This window comes from Ammospiza nelsoni, chromosome 9 (genome assembly GCF_027579445.1).
Source record: "Ammospiza nelsoni isolate bAmmNel1 chromosome 9, bAmmNel1.pri, whole genome shotgun sequence".
In the NCBI taxonomy this organism is placed as follows: domain Eukaryota; kingdom Metazoa; phylum Chordata; class Aves; order Passeriformes; family Passerellidae; genus Ammospiza; species Ammospiza nelsoni.
The window spans coordinates 19,771,622-19,785,314 of NC_080641.1; the positions used below are offsets into that span (position 1 = coordinate 19,771,622).

The 13,693-nt window shown below is 38.0% G+C and overlaps 1 protein-coding gene across 1 annotated transcript; it reads left to right on the forward strand.

Annotated features, from left to right (window-relative positions):
• Positions 1 to 401: 401 nt before the first annotated feature.
• Positions 402 to 7,932, forward strand: TMED5 (transmembrane p24 trafficking protein 5). The gene is made up of 4 exons (XM_059477784.1): positions 402 to 591; positions 2,188 to 2,285; positions 2,975 to 3,158; positions 5,043 to 7,932. Exons 1-4 carry the CDS (start codon positions 409 to 411, stop codon positions 5,259 to 5,261), a joined length of 684 nt encoding a protein of 227 aa, XP_059333767.1. The 5' UTR covers positions 402 to 408; the 3' UTR covers positions 5,262 to 7,932.
• The last annotated feature ends 5,761 nt before the right edge of the window (positions 7,933 to 13,693 follow it).

Below are 13,693 nucleotides of genomic sequence, written 5' to 3' on the forward strand. Positions count from 1 at the left end.
GAGGTGAAAGCGAACCGGCGCCGGTCGGGCGGGCAGCACCAGAGCCAGGGCGGGGAGCGCCGCAGGGGCACGGGGCGCAGGCGGCCGTCCCTGAGCTCCGAGCGGGCCGATGCCGGTGCCGGTTTCGATGCCGGTATCGCAGCCGCTCCGTTCCCGCCACAGCAGCGCCCGGCGCCGCTCCCGCCGCGCTCGAACTCCGCGGGGCCCTCACGGCGCAGGCGCGGCCCCGCCGCCGGCGCGCTGGGGGCGGGAGCGGCGCGCGCCGCCGCGGTGCACTGTGGGCGGGCGGGGCGCGGCGCTGCCGGGGCGGCGATTGGTGCGGTGGGGCGGAGGGGGCGGGGCCATGGCGGGCCCGCCCCGCCCCTCGGTGCGTGCGCGCGGGGGCTGCGCGCTGCAGGCGCTGCCGCGATGGGGCCGCGGCCGCTGCTGCTGGTGCCGCTCGGGTGCCTCGCGCTGCTGCTGCCGCCGCCCGGCGCCGCCGAGTTCAGCCCCTCCCTGGACAGCGACTTCACCTTCACGCTGCCCGCCGGCCGCAAGGAGTGCTTCTACCAGCCCATGCGCAAGGAGGCCTCGCTGGAGCTCGAGTACCAGGTCGGGCAGGGCGGGAGGGGGCGTTTCCCCGCGGCGTGTCCCGAGGGGAGCCGGGGTCCCGCACCCCGCCGTGACGGCGGCGCTGCCTCTGCCGGTGCCCCTGTGCGGCGGCCCTGCGGCCCGCAGCTCGGTCCTGCCCTCCTGCGGCCCCGGCCCCGGCCCTGACGAGCAGTGCCTGCCCAGGGACGCGGTGCTTGCCCCGAGCAGCGGCTGCGGGGCTCCACAGTCTGCCCCGGGCAGCCCAGCCCGCAAAGCCACGCTGGAATTGTATACTGTTAGAAGTTCAGCCTTAGGGAGTTAAAAATTAACTTACGTGCCTTTTCAGTTGTTCTAATACGTTCTTTTGGTGGTTTGGAGGGAATTTTTTGTTTCTACTTTAGAGGCGCTCAAGGCGCCATCCTTTAAGAGGGCCGAATGTAGAAAGTTCAGAGTTGTGACCTCGTGTTGTAGCCCTAAAGCGTAAGGCACTTGTGCTGATGCACAGAGCCCGTACTTTCCTATCTTTGTGCAGATATGTAACACTTTTCATCTCAACGATGAACGTTTTACAGAAACAGCCCAGTTTAACAAACTATCGTTAACATTTTGCTGGCCTTCTTGAGTGGAGTTTCCCAGAGATGTCTGGGCTAGATCTCGATCTCAGACGTTTCCCCCCTTACAACAATGACTTTTTTCCCAGTAAAATAGCTACAGGGAGGGAAGCTGCAGTGAATATTCTCCTACCCTATTATGGTGCCTAGAAATAGGCCAGGATCTTTCTTCCCCCTCTATCTATTTTTCTCCTCTGTTTCCCAAATGAAAGACAAAGCTGAAATTCCTGTTTTTTTCTAATTTCTAATACTGTCACATGCAGAACTGAACAAGAATGAAAGAGAGGTGTTCAAGTTTTGTTTAGAGTTCTGTCTAAGCCCAACAGAAGTTTATTTTGCACAGAGTGGGATTTTAGTTTGATCATAAGCTAAATAAAGACCTTATTTTAGAAAGGACTAGTGTGTATAACATATACTTACGTTATTTCTACTGAGGCATAAATTTCTTAGCACTACTGTTAACAGTAATGATTTGGTTTTCTATTTGAATGTGTAGAAAAGGAGCTCTGTATTTTACTGCAAATAGATTTATTTTGTACTTAATTATATTCGTGGCTAAAGCATAAGAGTATTTAACATAGGATGCAGGTAATTCTTCAAAGACATAATGTAAACACTATGCTAATACAAGCAATCAGTGACAGCAGAAATGCCAGATTTAGCCATCTCTTGTTGGTATTTTTACAGGTTGTCTAACCCTGCCTGTTGATAAAACTGCATGCATTCTTAAAAGTAATTAGGGAACGATTCAATATAAACCCAGCCTGGCAGGTTTAGATTACATTTAGTTTAAGATTCTGAAATTGCTAAAATGCTTTTAGGTTGAGCTGTTTTTCCATCTGTTTCCAGTTAATTTGGTGTCAGCTCATCCAGACAGATTAACCTTTCAGATTATTTTGTCCGTTCCCTTACCTACAAACATTTACCTTCCCTATAAATGTTGCTGTCAGCAATGCAAACAGGAATTCAACTGGTCAGAGGTTGGTTATTTTTGTTTGTTTCACAGGTTCTAGATGGAGCAGGATTAGATGTTGATTTTCATCTGCTCTCCCCAAAAGGTGAAACTCTAGTTTTTGATGAAAGAAAATCAGATGGAGTTCATACGTAAGTTTAAAATCTTCAAACTCAGAAGTGTTACACAAAGAACTTTTCTGCTTTAGCAAATATAACTAAAATGAAGGTTGAGTTCTTTTTATTCCTTGGTATTACAAAAGACTTTCTAATAGAACAGTTTGAGAATACCAATTTTCTTTTTATAAACACTGAATGCTTTTTACATGAATTGTACTATGTAGTGAAGGGTATTTTTATTTTAGTGATAGTTGTTCCTGTTCAGTGGATAAAAATCATTATTATGGAGTTGAAAAAGGTCTCCATACCTAATACCAAAAGATCATGTGAGTCATACAAATAAGAAGCTAGAAAGTCCCCAAGTTTTCCAGTCCTTTTTTCAAAGTATGTAATATTTGCTGTAATTTTACTACACAGTATAAGAATTCCACTTATTGTGTATTTTTTTGTAACGATTAGCAAAGATTCAAAATCCCCACAAATAAATGAAAGCAACTTGCTGTCGTGATAATTTTGAGCCTTTGGAGTCAGTAGGATTGTTTTCCTGTGACTGTGTAATCTGTAAAGTGTCTTTAGAGTTCTTATTTTTATACAAAAAGAAGATTTGGTTATTTCTAAGTGCACAATTGTCAGTCTTAAAGGGAAGGATATGCTTACAAAACCTGACTTTTTAAGAACCAGCACAGAAAATGTAGTTAATCATGTTTTGCCTATATACACAGTGTGGAAACAGAAGATGGGGATTACATGTTCTGCTTTGACAACACATTCAGTACCATTTCTGAAAAGGTAATTTTCTTTGAATTGATCCTGGACAATATGGGAGAAGATGGCCAAGATGAGGAGGATTGGAAGAAGTATGTTACAGGCACAGATCTCCTAGACATGAAGTTGGAAGATATTCTGGTTAGTATTTGATCTTTCTTTCTATTCAATGTAAGAGCATTTGGAAAAAAACTCAATGTCATGTGGCCATTCTGCCTTGGTCTGTTGTGTCATCCTGGAATGTATTCCAGGGCCATATATTGCTTTTACTAATACAGGAAGTCTAGCACCATGGATCTCTTGTTTACACACAGAAACTTGAAGATTTTTTCAGAATAGGCCCTTCATCAGCAAGAAAAAACTGCCTAGCTCTCAGTCACTTGCTTTCCAATTCAGCTTGCTTTCTTCCCTAGCAGCAATGAAATGAATACTTGGAGCATTAAAGTATTATTTAGTCCCAGTGGTGTAGTTGGAATTACTGCATCATTTTTATCAATGTTTAAAGGTAAAGTACTGTGCTAGCCTCTGCATCACATCTTTGCATTTATTGCCATAAACACAATGCGGGTTTTTAAATAACAAACCAATGTTTAAAATATTTTATAGGTGTATGATGCACTTTTAAATAATAAAACCAAATACAGAATCTGAAAATCTGACCAGATCTTTAAAAGTAGCAGTTAAGACACTTAGAAAAGAGGAAAATTTCTATGTGAAGTTATGAAAAAATCCCACTCACACTAATCACAGAAAATACTTGAATGGATTTGATAGATACTCCTTTACGTACTGGTATCTTTTCCAAAAGAAAAAGAAATGCAGAACCTATATTTGAGAGCCTTGAAAATCTTCCAAAGTAGGTAATTTTTGTAAAATTAAGATTAGTATTTAATCCCATTGTTTACTTAGCAAGGTATTACTTTCCCTGCAAGCTCTATGAGGACTAACATAAGCACTTGGTAGTTTAATTCCTTAATGAGAACACATTTTCTGGCAAAAATAGGGAATTACGTCTTTAAATTTAAAGCTCTTGTGTGGTGTTCATTTTCCTTGTTGTGTAATAGTGAACTTTATCATCATAACATTATTTGGCTCCCCAAAATAGCTATTTTGAAATATTTTTGTTAAATATGAAACAGAGAAAATGTTACTGCAGGCTTTAGCCTTATGGTTTTGGGGATTTTTGAAAATTATTGGCCTCCTCTTACTGCAAATGTTACTCTTCTCACTAAAAGTTACTTCAGGATCCATAATTATATCAAGAACATCATTCAGCACTGCATGAGATCAGCTTTTGTCAGTATCTATTACATGATGGATGAAACTTCAGCAGATCATAGGACCAGATGTTTACTTACTAAGTGCAGAATAAAGTGTGATTCTTGAGAGCTGCTGTTGCCATCTCTGGAGTGTTCATCTACTTCCTCTAGTTCCAGGGTCACACTTTATGTCCTTTCTAGAACCTCCAGTTGTCCTGTTCAAGATTTATTGTCAAAACTCTGCTTTTGTATCAAGGCTGAAGCAGCAGTTTATAGCCACTACAGTGGAAACACCAGAAGCAGACAGGAAAGTAATATTATTGTAGTTTTCTTTTGATGCAGATATAGCCCTGATGGTAGTTTCCATTTAAAAACTCCTTAATTTTATTATGCAGCAGAAAAAACTCTGCATTTGCTTGCCACTACATAATTTGTTTTGAGACTAGTTCTGCAGATTCACTACTTTTTATTAGTCCAAATAAGTTTGATTTCTCTCTTACCTCCCTACCTATAAAAGAGAAAAAGGAAAATTACTACAGAACACTAATGCTACAGTAATTCTTTTTAGCCAAAAGACAATAAACAGGTTAGACAAATTAATGAAAACTGTGATGATGTGTATATTTTCAAATGAAATTAACTCTTCACTTGTCAAGACATTGAATTACAGATGATAACATGATGTTAATAATTTTGTATTTGCTGCAAGATATACACTTAGTTCAGGTAGGGTTTTTCCTAAAAACACTCTTTTGTCACTTAACAGGAATCCATCAACAGTGTCAAAGCCAGATTAAGCAAAAGTGTCCAGATTCAGACCCTGCTCAGAGCATTTGAGGCTCGTGACCGAAACATACAAGAAAGCAACTTTGACAGAGTGAATTTCTGGTCCATGGTCAACTTGGGAGTAATGGTGGTGGTATCAGCTGTTCAGGTTTACATGTTGAAAAGTCTCTTTGAAGATAAGAGGAAAAGTAGAACTTAATATTCATTAATGTTCATATTATGATCATAACAATATAACAGCTATGGGGGAGAAGGGAGCAATAAACTACAGTAAAAACTATGAAGACCTTTCCAATTCCTTTGAAGAGAGTAAAAATCAGGTTTTTAATTCATATTGGGCTTTTTGGATGTGATAGTGCTGGTCTTGTTTGTGTTTGGGGGTTTTCTGTTGTTTTTTGTGGTGGTTGGTTGGGGTTTTTTTAAACATGAACATCATGCCTCTTCCCAAGCTTTCCCATTTTTCCAAATGCTACTAATTATTTTTTGTACTTGTAGGATTTGTTAATGATTGTTAATTCCTATTTTATGCATAGCACACTTGGTGCATATGCAAAGTAATATAACTGTCATTATCTTCATTTTCACATAAAAGTTTAAGTAGTAACTTAGACATTGGTTGAGTTGCTGTTAAATACTGAGTGAATTTACATGTGCCTAAGTTTACAGGATTGGTAGTTACTGTCATTTTTCTTCAAAGTTACATGTTTTTTTAAATCCTTAGTTTTTGTTCTTTGGCATCATGGAGAAACACTGGGCTAACTATGTAAGAACATGAGATCTCTTTTTATAACAGAGGACTAATATCAGCACTTTAAAAAAGGCACCATCAATGTGAAATTGAGGCAGTTTTGAAAAGCAGTTGGAGAAAATAGATACAATTCCTGTTCAAAAATCCTTCTGTCCTGTAATTGCAAAATCCTGTTTTCCTTTGTGGCTGTTACATGAGACAAGTGACTACATGGTATACAAACAAATACAGGCACACTTTGAAGTATGACTTGCAAATTCTTAGTTACTGTAACCTCATGGAATAATTGATAATTATTTAAAAATTAATTTCTCATTGTTTTTTCCTTTTAATAAAGGCAGGGGTTGTTCATGGTATGCCAAAACAAACATTGATTATTGTAGTCTCAAAATCCCTCTTCTTTTCCACTTTATTACAACTCTGACTAATGTTAGTCAGGTGGCTTACATAGACATATAAAACCAAAGCTGTTCACCTAAACTTTCCCTTTTTGCTCACCCTCCCAAGTCTTTCAGCTGTCTAAGTACATTCTTCATATAACCCATGTTTCTGTACCTAGCTGTTCATCTGAATAAGACACAAATCACAGGAGCAGTAAGTACAGGCCACAAGTTTTATGATCAACTGAATATGTAGTATCACTATCACTAAGACAAAGCTAATACCAAATCAGAAATTTATAATATCTAGGTAAGTGGCTTTTAACAGTGTAGTGAGGGTATAGACTTTTTGCCAAAACCCCTGGTGCGTGAGAATTCACTTTAAGTAGTTTCAAGTTAGTAATTTTTACAATGTGCCAAGTCATTGGAATTTCTTGTATAAATGTGTTAACTGCATTTTATCATAAGAGTTTTTTAAAAACTTTATTAAAAACACATTTTTAAAAAGTGTTTTAAAAACAGTATATGTAGTAGTATTGTGCCTGTTGTGGGGTCATCTGTATGAATGGCAGAGTTGCAACTTTGAGACTTTTTGTGATTAAATAGTGTTTTATGAATAAAAACAGGGTCAGTAGGTGCATTGAAGAAATACATTGTTCAAATGAAACAGATGCTAGCAAGGGCTACAGAACATAGAAACAGCACTTCAGCTTCAACTTCAGAGAAGAGGACCTAGCAATAATATTTCTAAATAGTTTTTATAGCAAAATAATTATTATTAGTATTACAGAACTTGTTATAGAGGGCTCCAGAGGCTGTTGAGCTACTTCATCTTTCTGCAAAACTGTGTCCAAAATAAGACTGTACTCCTTTAAGGTTTTGTGTATCTTACTTCCATATGATGCTTTCTATTCTAAACTGCCCAGAAGTAGAAAGCTTATTTCTGTGATAAGAACAATATCTAGGAAAAAATAATTCTTTCAGCTAAAGTAGCAAATAATGTTTTCCTGCCACTTCCCTGTCCCTCTCCCAGTAGCACTATACCATGTTGTTATCTATGCTTGCATCACCATGTGTGATGCTCCAAACCATCTGCAAAATGCTGAAGCAGCTCTGGGAAGCTGTGACTAAGACATCTACCTCTCCTCTCCAAGCTACCAGAGTCAGGATTTCAGCTCAGAACTCCAATAGATAAGCTCTGCCAAGTTTGCCAAGGGCACCTTAAGGGATTGGGTTCCCCAGCTGCTCTGCTGTGCCTCTCTGTAGCTCCACAGCAGTGGCAAAGCTGTGTGGTGTCCCAGCTGAACCTGCTGCTGGCTGCAGCTCAGTGTCTCCTGTTACAAACAGCCAGCTCTGGGAGAAGGAAAATGCAACAATTGGCAGCAGAGTTCATCTGGAAGAAATTACTGTTCTGCAACCAAGAGCTCTGACTGTATTTGCTCTTCATTCAAGGTCCACTATAGAAAATGAAAGAGGGAATAACTGGAAAGGTTCATTGACTTTGGCAGATGGAATATGTTTATGATGGGTGAAGGATTTGGCATTCTAACTTACAGTTAAGTAACATTGTACTTGGATTTTGAAGAGTAGATTGCTTTTGACTGTATAAAATTTACAAAGGAGAATATAAATTACTTTTTTTTTCTTAATGGACTTTTTCTTCCAAATTAAATGTTTTAAGACTTGCAGATGTTGAATAATTATGCAAAACTGAGATTTTCAATAAATCAAGTTTAAACCTGTGTTTGTGTTGTTTTGTAATGAAGGAAGAATGCTATGAATACCTATGAATGCTGCAAAAGATGAAGGATGCTAAGCTAACAGGACATTTGGTTTTAGTAATGCAGCTCTTTAATTTCTTCCTTGTGCAGTTTTCAAATTCTGTTCTTATTCACTGCAAATATCAACTTTATCAGTGCAAATAATTTGAGATTTACACAGGCATCAGATAAGATCAGATCAAAATCTAACCTCTGGACTTGGTAAGAGAAAGTGTTTAACATACTTAACTGTATTCCTGCAGCAAACATCAACAGGAAATAATATCACAATCTTAAGCTCACAATTAAGAATCTCACATTCATAACTAGTAGTAATTTATATGATATCATGTATTTGTATTATTCATAAAATAATACCCAAGATCCCAAGAATAAAGCTCAAAATATTGGAGCATTTTTTTGGCTAATGGAGTAAAACATGACAAATCCAAGCTTGTTTACCATTGCACAAGACTCCTGAGACAGCCAGGCCTGTCCGGAAGCCTGCAAACCACATTGTGAAAGCACTGAAACAGGAACTTCCTTTATGCTGTGTTTTGAATCAATGACATAGATCATGAAATGCTAAAGTACAATCTTATGTTGGCAGATTGGGCAATTAGTAGTAGAAGCAACAGAGATTTGACTTGAAAAAGTACATGAGCAGTAAAAACTCTTAAGAGCTATTTTTGGACACAGACATGAGAAATACCTGTAGAAGTTCCCTTTCCTGATCTCGCCAAGCACGCACCATGAGAAATGCCAGCTTCTGCCTTCACTTCTCCTGTGCACACAGCACAGCCTTGTGCCTCAGCCTGGCACATTGTGTCATTGCTCAGCAGTGCAGCACGGCCTTGTTTAACTCCGCTTGTTTGGCAGGGTGCAGCACCAGCCTCACTCAATGACCACACGGTGCAGTGTTAAGACCATAGTTTTAAAGATTTTACTCAATTAGTCACAGCAATTACTTTTCTTTTAGCTGTATGCAACTTCTTTTAATATTTATATGGCAATCTCTTCTAAAGACTCATTATCCCAAAAATTTCATTAAGACAGACTGAAACTAAGAAGGCTGAGCTGTATCTGATATCCTTAAAAACTAGCAGTTCCTTTCCTGTGTTATAAAGAACAATTCTCCTCAAGACTTTCATTTGAGAACTTAGCAACTTGTGGTGTAGACAGGAAACACATCTCTTAGTTACTGCTGAGAAATGGCTTCTGTAAAGCCCTTCCTTTCCCATGCTTTCGCCCTGGCTCCAGCAGTACTCACAGAAATTCACTATTCATACAGGAGGAATGCTGTATGAGTAACACAGTACAGAGGTGAGTAAGTACAATTTACACAAATCGCTACAGAAATTAAAAATGCAGTCAAAAGCTACATAACTTACTGTTTTCAAAACCAACAATTTACATAACTGTTGATTTTTATCACAGACAAAAATAATAAAATAGTAATAAAATAATGAAAAACAACTTAGAAGTAGTAGTAAGCCCACCTACACTGCTGAAGTTTCACCAGAAGCATCTGAATTACATCTCTCATGCTATCAAGTGCTATAGCTGACAACAGTTAATGAGACTCGGAACCCGTACTGTTCACAAACTCCTTTCTTCCCTTTGTGCATACCAAGTTTCTGGAAACAATATCCATCCACATTCTCCATCTGCTGCCTGCTAAAGTGGAACACAGGTACATAAGGAAAGCATAGATTTGCCAAAAGTTCTAGAAGCATGTATCTATACATTTGAACCTCATGTAAGGAGACCTGAGATTAAACAACTAATAAAAGTCCTTTTCTTTTATGCTTAAGGATTTAATGGAGTTAAAACCTCTCCAATTGTCCCTTAATTCCCTTTCCCACAATTTCCAACTATTGTTGATGATCTTTAGAATTTTACCCTTAGTACTTTCTGGTTTCTGCTATCATGCAACCAATTTGTGAAGTTATGAATACCAGATTAGAGCAACCAAATAACACAAAGCAGGCAACCAGTATCATGAATGAGGAAAACAGGTACACAGCAAAGCAGTAACTATCCCAGCAGATGCTGACACAAGCAAATGCAACAACAGCCAAATGTTGTGAGTATTCATTAGAGAATGGCAAAGCACAAATGAAGGGCTTGGAAGTGCAGCTTACAGAAAAAAAAAAACTTTATTTAGAGCAAGATATAACTATTAATTAGCTTCCTGCTTTAAAACAGGTTTTGAAATAAATAAGCTTGTTAAGAGTAAAACTGCAGATGTCAGGCTTGGAAGGTACTGTGGTGAACATTAAATAAGCAGAAGACTAGGAAACCAAAACCACATGGAAGTCAATCAGTGCCAAACACTAAGTAGCTAACAATGGGAAGTAATCTGAATATTGTCAAATTGAGAAGTTGGAAACATAAATTAGAACAAGAAAAACACACACTGATGAAATAGTATCAGTAAACAGATTAGAAGATAATATGAAAAGAATGGTATGAACTACAGCTGTATTTGAAAAATTAGTATCTGCTGGCAAAATATTTTGGTACTAACGAAAACCAGAACAACTGTTGATATTATGGTATATGGAACTCAATACTGAAATATGTACAAACCTGATTTACAAAATAGACATGGGCTAGCTGAGAACATGAAGGGATTCAAAAATGCAGAACATTAAAACACCAAGACAATACAAAAAATCTTGTTTCATTGTTGCTGAATGACAAAATGGAAAGACAGCAAAAGTATAAAATTTCAAGCTCATTCTCAGACTGCGCACAGCTTGTAATGGTATTGGTCTTCTGTTTTCCTTTCTATTATCCTGTACTACCTTTGCTAAAAGACAGTTGTTTTCCCCTCCAACTTCCTTCAGGGACTCCAAAAGAGACTCTTTGCCCTGTCTTTCATTTCACCACACCTCACCTATAGATGATCCAATTTAGGAAATAAAAACCAAACAAAACACCAGCAAGCTTTTCTACAAACATTGACAACCCCAAAGTTTAACTCATGCATAAATGTTTTTCTAACTAAACTAGGATGTCAATAGATCTGACATCTCAATATGGGTATTTAAGTTCAACATTGACCAAACAATGTTTCAATGTTTCCTAAACCCTTTTCTCCATTTCTACAAAAAGTAATTTTCTTCCATCATGCCCTTATTTTTCATTCAGACAGATGTGATCCAACTAGAGATGTGCCTGAACATATTACCAGCATAGCATTTGCAAGACTCCTCCTCTTCCCTCTGTGCACAGAACTGATGCTTCTGTCCAGTTTATTCTTATCACTCTGTTCTATAGCTCCATCATCAGCCTTGGTATGTTCCATCTCCATTCACCAATTTCCTTTTAAAATATAACACTAAAGATCACTTTAGTAGGATGTTCCAAAGACAAACCATTTTTCTGTTTATTAAGTTATCTCCCCACCCCCTAGAAAATAAAGTGCTTGTCTTCACCTTTAAAGGCCTTTTTTAATGTATGTCTTCATCATGTTAAATTAAAATATTGACCTTCATTTCATGTACCATGCTTAGAGATTTTTTAAAATTCCTTCGTAATCTCACTCAAAATGCGTTATGCATAGAAAAACCAGTTTTATTCAAAATTCCTGTTGAAGTATTGTTGAGAACAATGATTTGACAAATAGTTTGCTATGATGCATATCTTACAATTCTGACCAGCATTGTGCCATTATTTCTTTGCTGTCTTGTTCATGCGATATCTATACTTTTAGAATTGTCACAAGAGACTTCTCCTATCTAAATACTACTGTAATACAAATAAAACATAATGGAGAAATATTAAATATACACATAGAAATGGTTCTAGATCAGTGACCACAACAAAGTCGAATTACATATATTTACACACATGCGTACATACAATGATCGCGTTATACCAGGATGAAATCATTACATACAGCAACATTTGTCTTTTCCTTTAGACACACCACTACTACATACAATGAAATTCACATAAAATGAGAAAGGCATTTGTAGGTGTGCTTTAATTACTACTCTAGCTCTATCTTCAGCAGCACTATTGCAGCATTTTCCAGTACATGACACCTTGTAACAAAGCATCCCTCAACCATAGCTGGAACACCAGTTAGTGTCTATGTGCAGGGCAAGTGTCTCCAGGACAGGAACAGGAAAGCTAGTGATTGGGAAGTGATGGATGGGAGGATGCCACCAAGTATGTGCTTCACAAGAGTACAGAATCAAAACTCATTCTTCTCTCTCAAAAAATACACACATTTAATGTTGGTCTTTTAATTCTAAGAGAAAAGCAATTCCAAAAATACAAACTGAACATCAGAGTTAAGTCAACCACCGTGATAAAATGAAAACAACATTCACAATAGTTAGGTCTATGGACAACTGAAGTTTGACAAGCATTTTCTCCCCACACCTCCCCCACTTAAGTCCCCAAGTACATTCCAATATTTATCATTAAATTAATCTTTATGAAAAATACTGCTGGTGTTCAGTTAGAATTAAAGGACTTGGATAAAGTGAAACAATAAAGACAAATACAGATGGTGTGAGTAAGGTTACAAAGGCTTTACATTTTGCATTATCTCAAGATATAAACATTCAAAAATTAACATGAAGTTGCTGTGTTATCAAAATATTGCAGCTATAGGCAAGGCAACATTAAATTAATAGCTGAGGGTGTGAGAAAAAACCCACACATTTTAGTGAAGGTAAACAGAAGTGGGAGTTTTTAATTAGCATTTTTATAAAGCTAATATAACCCAGCCAGCCATAAGCCAAACACAGGATAAAAAGCTTTCTCTGCTTCCTTTGGCTATAAGGTAACAAAAAAAAAATTCAGGAAAAAAGTCACCTTTTCAAGATGTTCAAGATGAGCAGAAAAAGTCAAACAACCAAGTAATGGAATAAATAAGTACTAACTCAGGCAGTACACTTTAAACCACTCTGTCATTTGTTAATGTTACATAATTTTATTTTGGTGGCAAACTGTAAGCATGTAAGAAAACTAACCTTATATAGTACAGTGAATAACCACCAAAGTAAAAATATTCTTCTGTTTACTCTTTGGCTAAAACCCCCTCAAAAAGTAGCAGACAAAGAAAAAATATCTAATACTGGCAAGAGACTTTTTGACTTTTTTTTTAAACAAGTAAAATAATCTTACCAATTTAAAACTTGGTACATTTTATAAACACAAAAGAGGTAATGTTGTAATAAAATCAGTAACGTTACTTCAAATGGCAACATTTGTTGACCCTGTGCAATAATACACTTAATTCATACTACATTTATCAAAATATGACTGTTCTACATGTATGTAGAAATCCTGCATGAATCCTGTCAACTTACTTTATAACTGGGACATGAAATTTACAGAGTGCCACAAGAGCTTTCAAATTGTTATATCCAGTAGAATTAATTTCAAAATCTTCAGATCCTGCATTATTTTTATTCATCAATTCAAATGGAAAATAATGGAATGTAGAGCACATGACCATCATTGACTGCACCCACTGCCAGAACACGCTGCACTGGTTGGACACTTTTCCTTAGTACGTAAAAAGCAACAGCACCCAATAAGCCTGAGAAGAAATGCTGCTGTGTAAATACTGGCAACTATTCCTGAAAAAAGAATTATGGGATGTATTCTCAGAAGCTGACCGATCCCATAATTTGTATTGCATAGGTCACAATCACACATCTATATACACGCCAGGGCTGTGTGTGCATATACACCTTGGTATACAGCACACACACAC